Source organism: Vigna unguiculata, chromosome 5, assembly GCF_037176805.1.
Source record: "Vigna unguiculata cultivar grain cowpea cultivar isolate G323 ecotype 2 chromosome 5, ASM3717680v1, whole genome shotgun sequence".
Lineage (NCBI taxonomy): Eukaryota > Viridiplantae > Streptophyta > Magnoliopsida > Fabales > Fabaceae > Vigna > Vigna unguiculata.
Window position 1 is genome coordinate 20,930,042 of NC_140796.1, and position 21,800 is coordinate 20,951,841.

The following is a 21,800-nucleotide window of genomic DNA, read 5'->3' on the forward strand; positions in this document are numbered from 1 at the left end:
CCTGACGACCCGGACGGGCCTGACGACCCTGACGACCCGGATGAGCCTGACGACCTACACGGGCCTTACGACCCGGATGGCACGACGAAACGAACGGGCGCGTCGACCCAGAAGAGCATTACGACCCAGACGGGCCCGACGATCTGAACGGGCCTGACGACCCGAACGGGCCTGTCTGGGTCGTCTAGCCCGTCCGGGTCGTCGGGCCCATCCGGGCCTTAATGACACAAGTTTTAAAAAATTCAATTTAAATTTCTTTTATAAAAAATGGATTCTGGATTTTGAACTTGATCCAAATATTTGGATTGGATTTAAATATTGATCCAAATATTTGGATCTGGATTTGAAAAAAATCCAAACTACTTTTACTAAAAATATGGATTTGGTTCAAAAATCTAATCTAATTATTTGGATCTAAAATAGATGTGGATTGGATCATTAAAAATCTAATCCATGCCCACCCCTAAAGATAAGGGATCATTTTAAATTACAGGACATTGTTATGTTTGAGATAATAGATCTCCGTATAACAAAATAAATTTTACTAAAGCATTATAATAAATAAAATATTTTAATAAACTTATAAAAATTAATCTTAAAATCAATAACCAAAATAACCAAAAAGGACATTCCTACAGTAATTCATAACTTTTAATTATTTTAATTTTAATAAGTATTCCAGAACACTTACAAACATTGATAAAAGACCAATAAACCAGCAAATATTTCAAGAATAGAAAGAACATGGTAGAATAGAAAACACTTCTATTAAAAATGATGACGAAGAAACTGATATACACGAAAAATCTACAAATGAAAAAGCAAACGTCACAAATCAAATATATTTCGCAATGCTGAAAAGACATATTGTAATATCTACACACATTCCTATTTTACATTTATCTAAAAACAATAAATATATTCACGTCAAACAATAAATGTATGTAAATGTATTTAAAAAATAAAACAAATTATTACTATTATTATTATATTTCGTATAATATTAATTTGGTATAAAAAACTATATAAAAAATAAAAAACAATAAATAACTACAATAAATTAAAATATTACTATTATTATTGTATTTAACAAATAAATTATTATTTTTATATTATGTATTTAACACTTTTTTTTAAATATAATAAATACTTCAAAAATTTAACATACAATTAGAAAAAAAAAAAACAAAGACCCGTGTCAGATGCTAGTTTCTTTAAAAGAAACTGTTTTAAAATTATATTGGTATACCGACCCCTTAGGATAATCTCTAACTCTCATTGAATGTTCTCTTAAATGTTTTTTTAGTCACATTCAAAACAATTACAAGAAATTCGTCACCTTCAATTTTTTTTAATTTTACAAAGGGAATACATAATTAATAAAAGGAAATTAAATGAAATTCCATGAATTAATATTCGGTATTCATTTATCAACCCAATTAATTGACATAAGTTATTAGAAATGCTCCCTCTTTTTCTTGTCAAAACATTTAAACTATGCTTATAATTAATTAAAAAGCTACGAAATATATTAAAAGAAATCCAAGTTTGATGAATCATTTTACAAAATACATAAACTTGTCTTTCATGATATCAAAGAACAGTTTTCCAAATTAATTTGAAAAACAACGTACATTTTCTGTGAGACTAGCTCCGGAACTCAGTTTAAATGGTTCACCAACAATACTATACATACGGATAAAAATAATTTTCGAAAATGACCTTAAACCAAGTCGGATTCATATGGGTACAAATTTAAAATTGCTAAATCAATACAGCGAAGTAAAAAAATGAAATTTCTTTTTTCAGATACATAAATTAATTTAAATTATTTTTCCAAAATGAATAAATAAAAAAAAATCTCTTGACACATTAAATATATCTCAAAAATCTCGACAACATTTAATCTTAATATTAATATCTTGACAGAGCAAGTAAAAGTAACACATGTAAAGAAGACATCCTCCATTATAAGAAGGCATCAAAATTGCTGGAAAAGTCCAAAATCATTTTAATGACAACAAAACATTTTAAATGTAAACATAGAATTGCGGAAAATGAAAAAAAAAACGAAATAATAGGACTATTTCTAAGAGAAAATATAGTTAATTCCAAATAAAGCTTTTTCTCACAAAATGTGTGGTAAACTCTGGAGAATGTCATTGTTAACTCAGCACTCCTCCTTCACTTTTGTTAAGCACTCTTCCTTCACTTTGGTTAAGTGGCTCAGACTTAATGTTGATAGGGCTGATGTAGTGCACAAAGCTTGTAGGGTGCGCACAACCTGCAACAAGACCATAATGTTAATAAGTGTCTTTACAAGGTTTAATATATAAAAAAAAATTATATACAAAAAATAATATTTCAAGGACCGGATGAAAAGCAATTTTAGATAGAAACTAAACAAAGAATTGGCTAGGAAAAAAAATTATATATATATTATATATATATATATATATCATAATTTTTTATTTTACTATTCTTACCTCCTCTTTGCCTATGCTAACTACTTTCTCTTTTAAGTCATGAACGGGGATGTCCATACTGTTCAGCAAAGACATAACAGAAAAGGAGGAGGAAGGAGTCACAACCAAATCATCTGTTGCCATATACATGGTCGGTCCTTTGGCATATCCTTTAACGTTGTTACTTGAATCAGACAAGGGATCCACAAACACCGAAGCCACACAACTTTCTACCAAGGGGTTCACTTTCTTACGGGTGGAAGTTAAATAGCAGACTTTAATTCTTTCAGTAAAGTGATCTTCGATGTTAACGTAACAAAAATAATTGGGGACAACGTCGCACATTAGCGGTAGCAAATTACCCCTTTTGAACTGTGCGGCAAGAACAGGAGCAACAACCTTATTTTTCACTTCCTTTGTGATCCAATATTTGTCATCCAGATCAACAACACTCCTGTACAATCCATCAACACTACCAAAATAACAAAATCCTTTCGTCAAATGTACCGCACCTCCTAAAGGTATAGTCAGCAAACTGAAAAGAAAATCCGCAAAATCCTCGTTTCCTTCGGCAAACACTATCTTTCTATTAGATTTTCTCTGCATTATCTTCACTGTGATTTTACCACTATCTCTTGCTTGAAAATCAGAGAGAACGATTCTTTTCCTTTTCAGTAATCTCTCACCGGGAAGTTTTTCTAAGAACAAATCTGTCAAAACTGTCTTTGAGCACAAACTAAGTCTCAACAGATCCACTACCTGTAAAAAGCAAAAATCGATACATAATCATAATCATACCAACCTTAAACAGTCGTTCAATAAACAATCTTAAGAAACTAATATGAAATGCAAGTACAAAAACCTGATTCTTAGTTATATTCACTGTCATTTCGCTTACAAAAGACACGTTTCTTATTCCACTATTCTGTAGCACATTAACAGTTGTATTCATTGAGTTTGGAAAAACTCTCAGATCGTCCGTGATCATGAAACTGGAATTACTCAGAACAAAACCATCGAAAGAGTCAGATGTTTCAGTAGAAATAGGATTTGCTAGTAAACACTGTTTAATGAGACCTGAGTTTAATCACATAAAATACCAACACTACTCTCAATCCAAAACCTTAAGACAATGAATTTGTGGATCTTTATTTTTATATAGTGCTCTACTTTCTCATTTTTAACCAATATGAGACTTAGACTTCCACTTGAATTCCTAACAACCCCCACATCTGCATCTTTTATTTCTGAAGGTGCTTATCAAGACAGGGCTTTGGTGTCTACAACTGATCAAGTTTTCACATACAAAATACCGAGTGGGTTCTGTGTCGTCAATGTTTATCTTCAAACTCCTGCAATAAGCTTCCACTGAGTTTCTCGGACGCAGTAGCATTTCCTTACACGTATCTGTGGGAAAACACCCTTTGTCGAGATTCTCCACACTTTGATAGAGCGAAATGAGTGATGCAATTTCAGGTGGCTGCGACTTACACCCCTTGCGTACAAGTCTTGCGATGGTTCCTAAAGGCATTGTTAAGAAGCTGCACAGAACATCCACAAAGTCCTTTCCTGCTTCGGCAAAGATAACTTTTCTTTCTTCTCTGAATACTGTGAGCTTCAAGGTAATAAGTTTCTCAGATCCAACAGCAGTGGCCATTGTAATCTACCAATTATCTATACCTTTTGTTGTAAATCGCTTGAAAATATAAATCTCCCTTTGTTTTCAGACAGAAGGTAGGAAAGGTAAAGACAATTTGAAATGTTCATTAATCGTAAAGAAGAGAAACAAGAGGAAGGGCAATATAATTATTATTATTATTATTACTACTATATCTAAAACCGGTCTAAGATGGTCATTTATTTTGAACTGTGTCCATTCCTTTTCGTACTGAAAATTAATACCATGGGTTATGAAGTGACAGGTGCTTTATTATTGTATGGTTACAAGAATAACTCATTATCATATTTTACTTCTAACACGCATATTTTGTCAGTATTTTGTCCAATAACCGACTTAACCAAAAGTTTTACAGATGATTCAATCGTAGCTTTCAATTGTTTTTTCCCTCTATGATGAATATAAAGATGCGGTTGTCCATATTACAAAACTTTACTTTTTTTTTTTATCAGCAGTTATAATCTATATATGTATAATAAAATGACAACCATCAGCAACATTTTAAAAATTTAAATTCATCAATCACAAAATTTAAAAATTTTAAATTTAATTAATACTATCTTCTCTTTTTCTTGATCCAAACAATTTTAATTTTAATTTTCTTTTTATTTTAAATTCATTCAAATGCATCCACTAAATCTATCATTTTAATTCAAACACACCTTAAAAAAAATCTACCCATCAAATTTATCTTTTTAATCCAAACACACCTAAAAAGAAAAATTAAACCACACCTTCAAATTAAACAAGTGCCACTCCATATTTCTTACATGTAGCTTTGTGTGCTTTTAACATTTCTTTTATTGATGCAAACAAAAAATTCAAAAAGTACATTCTCACATAAATATTAATACTTAAATATTATACTTTGTACATTATTAATGAGAACAAATCAATAATAATTTTAAAAAATCAATAATAATTAATAAATTACAATATTTATTGAATTACAATATATTTATCTATAAATAATCTATAAATAACACACCTCAAACCGTCACAAAAAAATAAATTTTAAACCTAAATCAAACACAATAATCAAAAATTTCAAAATTTATTAAAAGGAAAAAAATGTTAAACACACTCCATAACTATTATGTATAAATAATATAGATAATAATTTTATTCTAAAAATTTTGAAAATTAAATTTTCCACTTAATTAAAAATTTATCACTTAACTAGAATTTCATCACTTAATTAATAATTAAACTAATAATAATAATTTAAATTAATAATAATAACTAAATTACAATAATTATTGAATTACAACTATAAATGATAGATAACTTTAAATAATAATTTGATTTTAAGAAAAAATTGAAATTAAAATTCATCACTTAAATACAATTTTACCACTTAATTAATATTTATATTAATATTAATAACTACATATGTCACTTTCAAATTAATATTAGTAACTAAATCTGTCATTCTATTCACAAGAAAAGCTGGAAAAAAAAATAATAACAATAATATTTTAAATAACATTCATGTATTTTTAATTTTTTATATCTAATATAATAATAATTATAATAAATAAATTTTAAAGGAAAACATTTGAAAATTTTGTAGATGTAATCACATTAAAACTACTAAAAATATATAAATATAAATATTTGTTTTCTTTTCCTATTTGTAACAAAAAATGATAACAATTTTCTATTATATCTAATATCTAATGATAACTATAATATTTCAAACAGCACAAAATGAATTGAGATTTTGCTTTTTACATCTAATAGCAATCTTCAACATAAATGGCAGTTTTCAATAAACCATCAATCTCTTCCATATCCTCCACAACTTTCTCCTTTTCTCTGCAACTTTCTGCACATTTTTATTCTCGAATTTTTTTTCTCGGTTGTTGAAACGACATCACATTTTATGCATTTTCCTTGTCTATGTTTCTGTTTCTGTTCTTACTCAGTCAAACAACCTATTCCCATTTCGGGTTTTTCGTGTGTGTATTACTTTTGCTTTTCAGAACTATACAAAACTCTTTTTCTTCTCTCACTTTTAGTAATCCCTGTTTTTGAATGCTTCTTACATTATTCAGTGTTCTGTACAAGGTTTGTTTTGGTGAAAGTTGTATTTATTTTGCTTTGCATCTTCGATTGCAATTCTGAATTTTGGCTGTTAGTGATTTAGGATTTTCAAAGCTCTCATTAATAACATTGTTATTCTCTTAAACTAGTTTTTTGACTTTTTTTTTATTATTGATAATAAATTATAGAAGTGTAACAATTTGTTTTAAAAATTTAATAAAATATAAATCTATAAGATGTTAAACTTAGATAATGATATTATTGAAATGATAATAAACATAAGTCATGAAATACATCATTTAGAACAACAACATTTTACAAATATGCTTAATCTAATCACAACAACAACCATTAACAAAGACCTCAATATTTGGTTCGATAAAATCATTGTTTGTTTAGAAGATAACAATATCACCTTCTTTTAACTCATTTTCAACACAAAATAACTTCCAACCTTGACCTATCTTTGTTGAACTTCTATTCCTATTTGATAATAGGATTTTGCAATTGACTATAGTTTTGGGCCCTATAAGAAACACATATTCTACCTTCTCGTCCCGAGTGAAGTTGGCAAACTTTGATGGCAAGTCCTGTATGATTCAAATTTTATTGTTAGTGCATTAATTAATTTCATTTAATTATATGTAAATTGATATTATAATACTTGAAATGATCAAAAGAATTCGTAAGACATATACCAAGTGACTTGCTTTGCTTTGATACTTTGTCAATTTCACTAAAAATATAGATCTTGTTTCTTGATGACTGATACGGCACATAAATGTTGACAAACTCCTTGGTGTACAACCATCTTTAAACATAATTATGTGAAATAAAGAATTTTCCATATACTGAAACCGCATGTGAGAGTCACTTTTGATGTCATACAAATCTCTCATATTACTCCAACCTTCTATGATTTTTGGGTTATTTGAATCCATGTTATAGGTAACTATCGTGCTCTTACCATTTACATCTACCAAGTGCCACTGTTGAACTAATTCATGTTCATAAGCAACAGCAAAATGTCGATCGACAAATCCAAATGGCTACAAATTAATAAACATAGTAAAAAAACGAACAAATTTATCTCTGCAACGAAATGAAAACATTAACTCAAACAATTATATGAGGGAAAAATCTAGAAATCTTAATGTGCCTGATACAATATGAATCAGGATGATACAATTCACACCAGAAAACACATAAAATAACAAATATCAATGCTTTCCAAAAATTTATTTCTGTTCTTAAATTTACAACATACTTGAGAGCAGATGTAGATGGTGTTGAAGTTCAAAAGAATTCTTCTGTTGTTTGCTCCATATGTACTGGTTTGCTCCATCTCCATTCATGTAATTGTAGAAAAAAATAGAAGGTTTAAATATATGGGTAACTGAAAAGGAGTGTGAATGAATGGTAAAGTTGAAGTTGAGAATGGAAGAGCAAAGATTATCACGTGAAAAAGGAATATTACCTAAAAGTGGCAGCAAAGATGCAGTATCACGTGCAAACAGTGGCTGTAATTGTAAAGTTACTTTATATATGTTGTATATGTTCTTTGCAGATATTTTAATATATAAAGAAACTTAAACAAAAACAATTTACAACTGTAATGCATTTATAACAGTAAAGCCACCTGTACTGCAGTAAGGAATAAGAACATCTAGGTACATATTTTTTCTTGACAATACATTAAAGCCACAAACATAAATAAAAATAACAACAATTCAGAATCTTTATAACTGTTATAATATATGTACTACAACAAACATGGTGTTCAAAATATCAATCTATGACTGGACAATGAAATAATGCTATTCAAAGATGTATCAATGACCATGTATTTTCAATATGGCTGCAGCTAGGCATATTATCATCTGCAATAAAGCAAAGAAATTATAGTTAAAAATACAATAATTGACTAATTATAATAATTTTCTTAAGTAAGTTGTATACCTCTTATCAAAGATTTACAAATATTTCTTTGTAGACCACATTTGTAGTTGTATTGCTTACTTTTTCATCTTCATCCATAATTATAATCTGCAACAAAACAAAGGAATTACAGTTAAAGATACAATAATTGACAAAGTATAATAATTTGGTAAAGTAAGTTGTATACCTCTTATCAAAGATTTTCAAATATTTCTTTGTAAACCACATTGGTAGTTGTATTGCTTACTTTTCCATCTTCATCCAGAATTAAAATTTTGAGTCCTTGCTTTGTTGTGACTCTAGAAATTGCTACGTACAATTGTCCATGAGTAAAAACTGGGCGAGGAAGATAAAGTCCAACTTTAGAAAGAGTTTGTCCTTGACTTTTGTTTATTGTCATTGCAAAGCATAAGGATATTGGAAATTTCCTCCTTTGAAATTTAAACGGGATGCTGGAATCAGAAGGTGTCAAGTTCATTCTTGGAATGAAAATTTTGTCACCAACATTTTTCCCTGTTATGACAGTAGCAGAGATAACATTCTTTCCCAAATCATTAACTTTCAACCTTGTACCATTGCAAAGACCATTTGCTTGATCAATGTTTCTTAAAAGCATAATTGGTACGCCAACTTTCAATTTAATCCTATGATTTGGAATTCCTGAACATTTGATATCATTTAGAAACTCTTGAGTAAACCACTCACCTTGAATTTCTTGATCATCATCAGATTGGCAAGGAGTGTCTGAACTTAAATAAATTTGTTCTTCACCAAGAATCAAAGATAAAATGAAGTTATTTACTTGTTCAACACTATCAATTGTAGGGCAAAGTATAGCACCATCATCAAATAAGGCAGGATTCATGATATTTTCAATTAGACCACCATAAACAAATTTCACTAAAGAAAGTAAGGTGTTTCACTTTCTGGAATTAGAAGATCTGTTGGTATTGAAATGTTGGCTTCACCACTTTCATTGAAATTCATATTTCCATCTCCAATTTTAAGAATCCAATCAGCAAATTCTTTTATATGTATTGCACTTTCATTAGAAACAACACATTTTAACCTCATGTTTTGTGATAGCCTAAGAACTGTGCAATATTGCCACAAATCAGAGTAATTAATTGCTGAATTCACAATATCATACCTTGATCCCTTTCTTACTACTGGCAAGATTTGTCTAAAATCACCGCCCAAGACAACAACCTTTCCACCAAATGGTTTGTCAGCATTATCTTTATTTGTAGCTCTCATAATGTCTCTCAATGTTCTATCAAAAGCTTGGAAACATAACTTATTCATCATAGGAGCTTCATCCCATATGATAAGTTTTGTTTCCATCAATAGTTTAGCACGAAGACTTCCTTGACTGATGTTGCACGTTGATTCATCATTGATTGCTAGTGGTATGCAAAAAGTAGAATGAGCAGTTGTACCTCCAGGAAGCAATAAAGATGCAATACCGCTTGAAGCTACATTAAGCGCAATCATTCCCTTTGCTTTAACAGCAGCTGACAAAAGTTTCCACAAATATGTTTTTGCAGTCCCACCATAACCATATAAGAAAAAAAAATTCCTACATCTGAATTCACTGTTGTCATAATTCTTTTATAAACATGTAGTTGGTCATTAGTGATTGACTGCAATAGAGAGTGATGTAGCTTCTCCATTTCTTCTTTATCATAATTCAATTCATCAATAATGAACCTGTTATTAAATTTGAATGAATGAGACAAATCCGGTTGAGGAAGGGAACTATAATCTGTTAAAGATCGCCCATTGGAGTTTAGAAGTTCTTCTACTTCTAGAAGACACAGAGTGTGTAAATCATGTTCTTCCATTTGAAAACCTACAAAAAAAATAACATGTCATGAATAAAAAAATATGGAATAAAGAATGGAGATTATTTATATTTACTACCTGGTATGTTCAAGTGTTTCCTTCTTTGGTATAGGATACCATCTGCCAATAAATTCCAAGTTGCATCCCAAACAAATTTTGGCTTTGACATTGTATTCATGATTAACAAAGACACAAATAATCTTCTAAGTTGATTTCCAGATGCAAGATGGCTAGCCTCTTTAATAGCATCAATGAATTCTTTGTCATCTGCCAATAATCCCAATTCCTGGCAAGCCTCTTGGTATGTAGAGAATGTTTTACCATTAATTGTCTTTATACTATCATGATTAATACAACCTTTTTGTTTTGTCAGTAAGATTCTCATGTAATAGCATTCACCCGATCCTGGAGGAACATATGTCAGTCTTCCAATACTATAACCCTGCTTTCTTGGTTTCCATTGCCTTTGTTGAGACATCCAAACAAACTTTGTTGGAAATTAAGCATAGGTCAAGTTCCTTCCTTCCTCATATTTTTTGTTAGCTTCAAACCAAGCTAGAAACATGGTATTGATGTTGTCATTCCTCTCCAATACATCATCAATTCTATCATCATCTTTAAACAAAAATGTTTGCTGATCTTGTAGGTGAAAAGTTAAACGCTGAACAGCAGGCCATCTATGATGGATATCAAATTTGAAAATTCTCCAAACTGCTTCACATGGAGATAAATATCTACAATCATAATATCTTTTAATCTCATCAACAATACGGACTTCTGTAGAATCATTCTCTTTGTCTGTAATTTTCATTGTGGCTCTATCAGGACCTTTGTTGACGTATTTGAACAAATACTTGATTGAGTTTGATTTGTTGCAATATTCTGTATTAACATGAGCTTGATATCTCATTAAGAGAAGAGGACTATAAGGCACAACATTTCCATTACCTAATTTATGTCCATTTTTCAACACAAATAAACCATCATCTCTACGCCTATATACAGGATATCCATCCTCATCAATTGTAGTTTTATGTCTAAACGTTTTAGGAAAAAATTTAGAACACCGACCTTCTTTCATGCATGGTGAGTTGAATCTAGCAGCTCCGCACGGACCATGTATCATATATGTTTTAATAGCCTTTGAAAGTTTTGGATACAGATCTGGATGAGGAAGTTCAACAGAGATTACTTTATCTATGTGTTTTGCATTTTCTAACTTGTTTGAGTTACTCAACCATAATAATATATGAGCATGTGGCAGACCTCTCTTCTGAAATTCAACTGTATACATACCTATAATTTGAAGATAATAATTATACAAAACAATTTTAGGTAAAAAATCAGAATGATGGAAATGTAGTTTGTGTACCTGCATTGACTTTGCCAAAGAAATTATTCTTCTTGAAATCTGTCATCATTTGGTCTAATTTCATTTTAAAAACTCTGCAAACAATGTCTGGCCTATCTGAAGCAGTTAAACCTCTTGATTTTACAAAATCATGAATTTCAGGCCAATTGACATTACATGTGATTGTTATAAACAAATCTGGATAGCCATACCTCTTACAAATGGCCATAGCATCTTGGCAATTATTGAACATGTATCTCATGCCACCTGTAAATGAAGCTGGCAAAACTATACGCTTTCCAATGGAAGAAGGATCAGTTTCACCTTTGTTAACAGCTTCTTGTAACCCATTTAGAATATCAGAACGAATGAGTTTTTGATTATTTCTTATAAAAGACAACCTTTGATCTTCAATCATCGTGTAGGTATCCACTAAAAATTGTTGAAACAATCTACGTGAGTGTACAATGTTACCAAATTCAACCTTTCTATCTTGTATTCTGAAAGCAATGAATTCTCGTAAAGAAATTCGAACTCTCTTTCTACTTTGACCATATCTTTGACAATCTCTAATTGGAATATCCTCTTGATAACCATCCTCTCCATATGGAAAAATCAAAGGATATTGCAGAGGAATGAAACATGTATGAGTTTCATGTAGTCTTGTCAACTGACCACAAACTTTCTTGACAATGATGTCTCTTCCTACATCTAAAGTGCTCAAATCACCAACTATCAATGCTGCGACTTCATCTGCTATTGGGGTATTGTATACTCTAGGATCCTTACAGCGATGTCTAAATAACCTCAATCCAAAATTTGATCGATCATCATCATGTATCAAATCTCTTACTCTTCTGAATGATTGAGCAAGAACATTGTGTTTGTCAATCATGCTTTTCAAATCTTCTATCAATGATTTATCAAATATGGATTGTTGTATATCAGACCTGTAAAATTACAAAAGGATAAATAATATACAAAATGATTCATAAAAAAATAATAAAGTATGTAGGCATACCCAAAATGACTAACTCTGTTTGTTGTTTCATTTTCTGTGTCATAAATATATAGTTGTGCAAATTTTGGACTTGATCCTTTATCGGGCAATAAACTTCCTATGCGATGGTAATTTTGACCACTAAGAATAAACTGAGGAGGACCACATCCATCATTGATTGAGGAATGAATCTTCGCACCAATTGATGTAAATGAGAACATGTTGTTGTAGCTTCTTATGTACTGTAAGAAATGTTGGCTTGTAGTATCTTCACCTTTCAACAACTTTTGAAGCAATTGAGGAGGTTTCTTTAACAATGGAAGTTGGACTTTTCCCTTTTGACAACAAAGAGAAAAATCAACTTGTTTTAATCTTTTGCATTTATCAGATCTTTCTTCGTACCACAATTGAGCTTCACAATAGGGACACTCAATGGAACAGTCCCCTACATCAACATGTGCTAAGTACATAAAAAAAATGTTATTAATTAAAAGATTTTTATATTTATATGTACAATATAATAATATAAATTGGGTAAAAAGTTATATTCAACCTTGAACTTCAGCTCTTGAATACAAATCAGAGGAGAAATGCCCAATAAGATAATCTGATATAAAATAAATAAACAATTAATAATAAAGTTAAACAAAAAAATATTAATTTATTTTTTATAGTTAAGCATTATTGATTACCATGATTCTCATCTTCATCAGAATTGTTGTCAAAATCCAATATCTTTGAAATAGGTGTAATAACATCATGAAGAGAAGGCTGCCCCAATTTTACAGCTTCTAAATATTGAGATGATTGACTTGATATTGCACTGGTATAGGATTGTAGCTTACATATGTCTAAATATTGAATTAAGCATTAGCAAAATGAAATTGTAACACTAAAAGTAATTAAAGTATTCAAAATAATTTTGTTAATAGTACAAATTACCATGACTTTGGTTCTGTTCGACATAAAAAAGATTAACAACTTCAGAATAAGAAGAAGCCATAGAAGCAGGAATGAAGGTGCTACCAGCAAATTCTTGATCTAAAATTAGATATAAAATGATGATATATTAGTTTCAAACTTGGATTGAATTAACAGAAACTTGGAATACAATTTGGATTGTTACCTTTGTTGTTAATGTTGGTCTTGTGCAAAATTGGACCATTGGTGATTTCAATTGAATTACAAACAATTCCAGATCCAATGGAGGTAGAACCATGAATTTCTTTACATGAAATGTTAGAAAATATTAGTAATATAAAAACTATTAAAGGAATTGAAATAAAGATAAAATAATATCATATTTATCAGGCCCATTATTACTTTTTTCTGCAATCTTCTGATCCCTAATAACTTTCCTTCTAGCTCGTGCATTCTTATAATTACGTTGGTCAATGTCTGCAAAAAAAAAAATTATCCACTTTAAAATACAAATATTACATTAACTATAAAGATGAATGACACATTCTGCCTTTCAACTTCATTGTTGGGAAATTCAGTGAACAAAACTTACCACGACATGTCAACTCCAACAATGGCTTTCTATTTGAAGATTGAATTGCTTGAGCATGTAGGTTTCTATCTTCACTGACAGTAAAGGAGTTGTTGATAGTTGGAGTAATATTTTCATTCCATACTACTAAAATGGTTCAAACTGTTAAACTTTAGCACTAATAGATGAAGTTGATTTGAAATAAAATTGTTAAACAATGTAATCCAAACTGTTAAAATAATTGCAATCCAAGTAATAAAATAATTAGATCTGTTGCATTTTTTTTATGAATACCTAAAAAAAATATTAAGAGGTGTAGATAGTGATTACAAAAATCTGTATAATGAGAAAAAGGTTTTAACAACAAATGAATACCTCAAAAAGTTTATTTTACCTGAGGAGTTCATCATCATATTTGAAATATTTGTTGACACAATGCTCTTCCTTTTTCTTCTTGCATTTGTTGATAGATTTCCATCCATTTGTTTATGTTTGTTTATGCATACAATTGTTGTTATGCATACACTGTTATGTTTCCAGAAGTTTATACATACCCTTGCTGTTTTGTTTGTTTACACAGTGAAGAGAAGTTGAAAAAAAATAAACATTTTGTTGGAGGATGTGTTGAATATAAAGGGACATAGTCAGTTTTCCATGCTGAATATTCCTAAGGTAGATAATGTAAGTACAATCTTTTTATAAAAAAGAACAACCAAGTCACTAATATGGAAACTGTAACTTTTGATCAATATCTGTGACAGCGTACCTTTTGATATCCAATGTCCAAATACATGATTTGCAGACACTGATATGCTTCTGTTCAGACTTTGCATCTGTGCTATAATACCTTCTTGGACCAACACATAAGTACTATGTTTGATAATAGTCAACCATAAAAGTAGAAATTTGTTTCTACATTTACTTTACAATGAAAGTAATGGAAATAATTCTTGAATCATTCATGAAAGAAAAAGAATGAGAGCTTAATGTAATTTATTGGCAAGAAGTTTTTAGAACAAATGAATAACTCAAAAAGTTTATTTTACCTGAGGAGTTAATCATCATATTTGAAATATTTGTTCACACAATGGTCTTCCTTTTTCTTCTTGCATTTGTTGATAGATTTGCAGCCATTTGTTTATGTTTGTTTATGCATACAATTGTTTTTATGCATACATTGTTATGTTTCCAGAAGTTTATACATAGACTTGATGTTTTGTTTGTTTACACATTGAAGAGAAGTACAATAAAATAAACATTTTGTTGGAGGATGTGTTGAATATAAAGGGACATAGTCAGTTTTCCACGCTAAATATTCCTAAGGTAGATAATGTAAGTACCATCTTTTTATAAAAAAGAACAACAAAGTCACTAATATGGAAATTGTAACTTTTGATGAATATCTGGAACATCGTACCTGTTGATATGCAATGTCCAAATTCATGATTTGCAGACACTAATATGTTTCTGTTCAGACTTTGCATATGTGCCATAATGCCTTTTTGGACCAACAAATAAGCACTATGATTGATAATAGTCAACCATAAAAGTAGAAATTTGTTTCTACATTGACTTTACAATGAAAGAATTTTTGAATCATTCATGAAAGAAAAAGAATGTCAGCTTAATGTAATTTAAATTGTCCTTTGATAAAAAATGAATACACGTGCTGTTCAACTTTTTAAAACATAAATACACTACAACTTTGAGAGTAACAAATTAAATTTATTTCATTGAATTGTTTTGAGATAGGATTACAATACAAAGATAACAGAATTATAATGTTGGTATTACAATACAAAGATAGTATTACATTTACAACATCAATTCCGTGTTAAAAATTTGGTAAAAAAATTAGTTTTGTTAATAATTTTGATTGATACAAATGAATATTCTTTGTATAACATTAATATTAAAATAAATCTTAGTTGTAATGATGTTTTTTTCATAAATATATATAAAAGTAATACATAACTATAAAAAATAATTTGAAACATGAAAATAAGTAAAATAAAAGTAAGTAAAATATTAAAGTTCAACAAAATTAACATACGGATAATACTTTTAGATATAGCTTCTACTTATTAGAAGCAACAAAATGACGATAGATAGAGTCTTACAAACCAAAACAAAGCAAACTTGCTTCAAAGTGAAAACCAAAAACATAAATACCACCTAAAGTTCATAAAAGAGAAGTAAAATATTAAAAACTAAACTCTTTTTTGACATAGACTTTTACCTTCTTCTTTCTCATTTGGTTGTGAGCTGCAAAGACAATAACATCCCCTTCTTTCAACCAATTGAATATGCAAAAGTCCTTCCATCCCTTTCCAATCTTAGTGGACTTCTTAGGTGAATTACGCACCAAAAGCTTACACTGAACAATGCATGTGTTGGTCGATCCCTGCAATTCCAACCTCTTGAATCTACGTTTGCGAACATAAGCTGCAAAGTCAGTTGGTAGGTCCTGCAAAAAATTAATAGTTAAATAAATAAAAACTTCTATGAAGTGGATAGAATATAAAAAATAATATAAAAGCAAAATGTTCACCAGATGGCTAGCTTGGCTTTGAGATTTTGTCAATTTCACTCTAAAAAACTGTTTTGATCGCAATCGATGTATGTTTGTCAGAAATTTGGCGGCAGTTGATATTGCAGTCATGCCGGAGAATACAGTAATTTGGAATGTTGAGTTTCCAACATATCTGAATATGATTTGATGGATATGCTGCAATTTATAAAGAACTCTTAGGCTAGACCAACCATCAGTCAGCAATGGATTATTGACATCCATATTATAAGTTAACTGATGGCGATTCCCTTTAATATCTTCCAACTGCCAAACAGGTCCTAATTCTTTAGCAAACATAGCAACAAACATACGATCAACATGTTCGAACTCCTAAAATTCCAATGGTCAACAAAGAAAAAATAGGGTCAATAAAATTTGAAAAAATGACTGTAATAAACTGAATGTAAGGAAATATTAAACTGATAATGAAAGAAAGACAGAGAATACGTCAGATATACAACAAAGTAAAAAAAAAAACTTTGCTTACGGAAGTAGAATTTTGAAAATTTAAACTATTATTGGAAACTTAAAATTTTTTTATAAGACAAAAAAGTTTTGTAACGAAGAAGAAAAAATGAAGAAAAAAAAATTGAAAGATAAAAAACAAAAAGAGATGCATGTTTGATGAAAGAAGAAATAGTTAGACAGAGATGAAAAGTGAAGAAGAAAAAGAAAAACCATAGATTTAAACCATTATAAAGTAAAGTTTTGATTTTTATGTAAAAAAAAAAAATAAGGGTTCAAACACTGTTTTAAAAAATGAATGGTTGAATGAAGAAAAAAAATTTACAGTGCATTTGAAAGGGCTCATTTTGAAGAACGAACATATATTTGAAGTTCTTGTAAACAAAACATATTTGATTATGAACAAAATGCATTGTAGTGAACCTTCCTAAGGTTATTCTGGCAGGCACAGGGACAGAGGTATCCATGGAGGGTGAAGGAGAGGTATCCATGAATGGTGAAGGGAAGTGACCGTTCTGTTTGGTTGATGGATAATGAACAAAACTTGATGGATACTCAACAGTTTTATACATACCAAACACTGTTTCAAATTCTAATTACTTAACCAATAAAATATATTTCTTTAATGCTTTTGTATCTATTTATTACAAATTAAAAATATAAAAAAAATATAAATTAACAATTCAAAATAAAGATTAAATAAAGAACATTAAATGAAGTTTAAAGAGTAGTATCAAAATTTGAGGCCAATATAATATTAAAAATAAAATAATATAAACTTTTAAAAAATTAAAAGATTAAAAATTAAATTAAAAAAAACAATTTGTAAGTTTAAAGAGTAATATCAAAAATTACGTAAAATAAAATATTAAAAAATATATAATGTCAAATTTTTAAAAAATAAAAAAATGAAAAAAATTAGAAATTTATAGATGTTGCTAATTATAATTAATAGTTGAAAGAATAATACAAAAAATTTAAATACATAAAATAATAAATAAATAATATTTAATACAAATTTCAAATATTACACATTCTTTAATTAGTGATTAAAGAATCAAAATTCAAATTTAAATTTCGAAACAAAAGTAAAAATTAGAATTTCAAACAGCAATACAAATGGATAATAATTAATAAAATTATAGTTCTTGTATTCATGGATTAAATAAATTCGTTCCAAAAAATGAAATAAATTAATTGATGGTGTAAATTTTTAATGAATGACGGATTTTGTTTTGGTTAATTAGAATTAGAATTCAAAAAATTTATTGTGCTCAGAAATGATTTTTAAATAATAAAATTTAGTCAAAACATGCAGTATAGAGCAAACTTAATCTGTTTGATGTAGCTAGCATGATAGTGTAGTTGACACAAAAAAATAATATCAACACATTGACTTTAAGCTAGCAACATATCAACACACACATCAAAAAATAATAGTACATGTATGTAACATGAAATATATTTTTACGAATTAATGATTGCTAATATTGAAATGTAAATAAATGCTGAAAGACTAAAATCTTTTAAAAAAAATTACACATACAAAAAACTTGCTTTCATATAGGTACCACGATTATAGTGTTGACAATATAAAATAACTCTCATTGAGCAATAAGTAAAATAAGAAGAAATTTGAAATGAATGTTTTAAAAATTAAAACAACTAAAGAAGAAAACAAATTGTAGCTAGCATGATAGTGTAGTTGACAAAATAAATAATATCAACACATTCAGATTTAGCTAGCAAAATATAACGATGTTTACAAATCAACACAAAACAAAACATAAGTACTATATGTATGTAACCTGAAAAATATATTTACGCATAATTGATTGATAACATTAAAATGTAAAGAAATGCTGAAAGACTAAAATCTTTTAAAACAAAATACAAATAGAAATACAATACAATTCCTTTGATGTAGCTAGCATGATTAAGGTGTTGATAATAGAAAATAATATCAACACAGTTTGACTCTGCTAGCAAATTGTGAATGCACAAATAAAAAGTCAATCCTGTTCAGCAATAAGTAATATAATTCATAAATAAATAAAGAGAAACTTCAAGTCAATGTTTTGAAAATGATAACTTAAGAACAACAAAACATATTGGTCATGAGTATCAGCAAATGTTTTCCAAAAAAATAAAACATAACCAAGATAAAAACACAAATAAAGTCTAGTACAAATTTCATTCACTTTTCAATCTTGATGTTCTTCTTCAACATCTTCACTGGGATCTTCTTGTTTTCTTGAGCCGCATATTGATTCTGCCTTTTAATTGCCGGGACACGTGCTTTGGTAGCCAAATCAAAGCTAAGATTCTCCAGATGAGATGATTCTTTATGGGTTAAGTCATCATTTTCAACATCAATTAAAGGTTGATTGACCAAAGCTTCCTCTGTAGAAACAGGGCTTGATTCTATAGTGTTCAAATGATCACTTACAGGCTCAACATCATTTGATTCTTCAGTGAATTTGAGCAGCAAATCCTAAAAATAAACTTGAAAAAGTTAGCATATAAAAACATTTAGAAAAATAAGTATAGTTGTAATATTAACATACCTCTGCAATGGTATCAGGTGCAATCTCATTTGTAATCTGCTTAAGTTTACTTTCTTCTTCATTTGCAGAGTATACATCCTAACAAATATAGTAAAGTCAAAAAATAGTAAAAATAAAACTACATATATGAAAAAATATAAACAGAAATAAATCAGATCTTACCAAAGACTTAAGTTCAACATCACTAAAGCTTTCAATGATTTTTTCATCCATGCAGACTTTTTTAACTCTAAATGATTGCTCAAATTTGCTATTATAATCATTCTTGCACTCAACTTTGAACACATAGGTCTTATCAATGAGGACTTCAAACTCTTTAGGCAAGTTACCAGCAACAGTGTTCTATAAAAAGAAGTAGAAATGCAAATGATTGAAATGAATGAAAAATAATTTCATCATGATTTATTTCAATATATAGGATACTTAACCTTGTCTTGTAAGTCAAGAATATCAGAGCATGATTTCTTCAACATTGCACTTGCATCACGATCAAATACAACAAAAGTTGTAGAATCAGTAGCATCAATTACACGAAGTCTAAGTTTAAACCTAAGCAAAGAAAAATAGAACATTAGTGATTTATACAAATATGTCTATCAGTAAAATTAGAAAAATTACAGAAAAAATAATTATGAAGATTAATAATATTACCTAGGTGTAACCTTAATGACATGTTTGTTACATTTCTCACAAAAAAAACATTTTGGAGTCAGGATAAACAGCTTTGTTGCAGATACATGCTGTGTACCACCAATCATCATGATCTAGAACATGTTTGATAGTAGCCTTCACTACAAAAGTACTTTCCTGGAACATAAATAATGCAACAATATAAAGCATAGTATTCAAACTAAACAATTTAAATGAAAGAGAGAGGAAAAGAATTTAACCTGTTCAAAATCTTTGAGATCTTCAATTGAGCATCTAGGATGCAGCTTAATGAAATCTTCTTCTAAGCTAACTTTTGAAGACTGACCAAGTTGGGTAAGAGGTTGAGAAGGAGATTCAGTACTATCCCACACCCTAGACAAAAAAAAAGGGAAATTAAACGAAAATAAAATAAAAAAATAAAAAATGCAAAATGTACTTACATTTTCTTCAACTTGGTAGCATCTTCACCATCACAGTTAAAAATTATCCTCATACAGTTCATACAGTTTTGAATAGAAACTTTATCTATAAAATATATAAAGATGTCAAACAATTTTTAAAAAAGTTACTCCATTTGTAAAAATATGTCAAAAAGTTAGTTACCTTGGAAGATCTTCACTTTGCAATAATGTAAAGCAATGACAGCATATTGATCCTCTCCAAACGCAAGAAATGCATTTAACATATCAACATATTGACCAAATAAAGTACACTCCAATCGATAACTATTGCATGATATAAAATTTCATTAGATAAGAATAATGTTAAACATAAAATAAAAGAACAACAATAATCTTACCCATCAGATTCAATAAGGATGACATTCATGTTGGTCTTCTTACCACCTTTCTCTAACTCTCTCTCTGTTCCAACACCAGTAAACATTCCAATGACATCTAAAAATAAAAATAAAACAATGAAAAAATATAAAATGAATAAAAATTTTAATGCAAAGAAGAAAAAAAAATTAATATACTTACTAACTAAGTAATCTATGTCAAAACCAGGTGCTTGGATGGTTGAAAAAGGGGTGTATGCAGTACTAATATTGGGAACTAAGGTAGATTCTACCAAATTGACCTTGGTTCCAAATTGGAAGTTGATCTTATAGGCATGATTTGTAGTTCTATAAGAACCACCATTACATGAAACACTAAAAGACTGAATGGAGTAAACCTTATCCTCTTTGATTTCAGATTGGAATTTGTATATCAGTGTGCATCTAACAGACGCATGGATTAGGACACCCTGCAAAAAAGTTTCATATGAAATATTATAATATAACATGGTAACTAAAAAAATTAAGAAAACTAAAAAAATGACGAATGTTTATAGTATGGTATAGTACCTCTTTGTCTTGAAGAACAATCTCCATGGAAAATGGAGATTTTCCTTTTGTGTAATCTTCTACAAACCATAATCTTACCACTCTTGCAACAATATTCCAGCTTTCCTTCTCCGGGTTCAATTCTTGTAATGACTGGGTTTGTTTTTGCAAAGCAGACATGGTGTAAAGAAAACAGAAAATTAGGCAATAGTGAAGAAAGGATGTTGTGGATAGATGTGTTTGTATAGAACATCAAAACATAACAATAGTCTGATGTATTTGTAGACATAAAAAATGAAAAGGAAAACCGTACGCATGCTATGGTGTTGGTTACACAAATTCAGTAAAAATCGGGATAAGCAACTGTCAAACATATAAAGGGGACAGAAGAAAGAAAAACAAC

General features: G+C 29.3%; 2 protein-coding genes and 1 pseudogene across 2 annotated transcripts; all 3 read right to left on the reverse strand.

Moving 5' to 3' along the window:
- Positions 1-1,998: 1,998 nt before the first annotated feature.
- Positions 1,999-4,225, reverse strand: LOC114184467 (uncharacterized). The gene is made up of 4 exons (XM_085672899.1): positions 3,690-4,225; positions 3,328-3,542; positions 2,487-3,224; positions 1,999-2,284 (listed from the first exon to the last, which is right to left on the reverse strand). Exons 1-4 carry the CDS (start codon positions 4,120-4,122, stop codon positions 2,171-2,173), a joined length of 1,500 nt encoding a protein of 499 aa, XP_085529025.1. The 5' UTR covers positions 4,123-4,225; the 3' UTR covers positions 1,999-2,170.
- Positions 4,226-8,320: 4,095 nt separating this feature from the next.
- On the reverse strand, positions 8,321-16,696 carry LOC114184468 (uncharacterized; annotated as a pseudogene).
- A 2,353-nt stretch (positions 16,697-19,049) lies between these two features.
- On the reverse strand, positions 19,050-21,577 carry LOC114184469 (replication protein A 70 kDa DNA-binding subunit B-like). Its single transcript, XM_028071777.1, has 11 exons — positions 21,419-21,577; positions 21,051-21,318; positions 20,870-20,966; positions 20,674-20,795; positions 20,511-20,595; positions 20,310-20,442; positions 20,120-20,226; positions 19,848-19,968; positions 19,582-19,761; positions 19,420-19,497; positions 19,050-19,346 (listed from the first exon to the last, which is right to left on the reverse strand). Exons 1-11 carry the CDS (start codon positions 21,575-21,577, stop codon positions 19,050-19,052), a joined length of 1,647 nt encoding a protein of 548 aa, XP_027927578.1.
- Between the last annotated feature and the right edge of the window lie 223 nt (positions 21,578-21,800).

Bases quoted from the DNA above. Each gene is read 5' to 3' on its own strand.
- LOC114184467 (XM_085672899.1), bottom strand. From the start codon at position 4,122: ATGGCCACTGCTGTTGGATCTGAGAAACTTATTACCTTGAAGCTCACA. The intron at 3,543-3,689 runs GTTGTTAGGAAT...GATTAAACTCAG, and splicing joins TAAAAGATGCAGATGTGGGG to GTCTCATTAAACAGTGTTTA. The intron at 3,225-3,327 runs GTTTTTGTACTT...TGCTTTTTACAG, and splicing joins TGAATATAACTAAGAATCAG to GTAGTGGATCTGTTGAGACT.
- LOC114184469 (XM_028071777.1), bottom strand. From the start codon at position 21,577: ATGTCTGCTTTGCAAAAACAAACCCAGTCATTACAAGAATTGAACCCG. The intron at 21,319-21,418 runs GTACTATACCAT...ACTTTTTTGCAG, and splicing joins TTGTTCTTCAAGACAAAGAG to GGTGTCCTAATCCATGCGTC. The intron at 19,347-19,419 runs GTATGTTAATAT...GTTTATTTTTAG, and splicing joins CACCTGATACCATTGCAGAG to GATTTGCTGCTCAAATTCAC.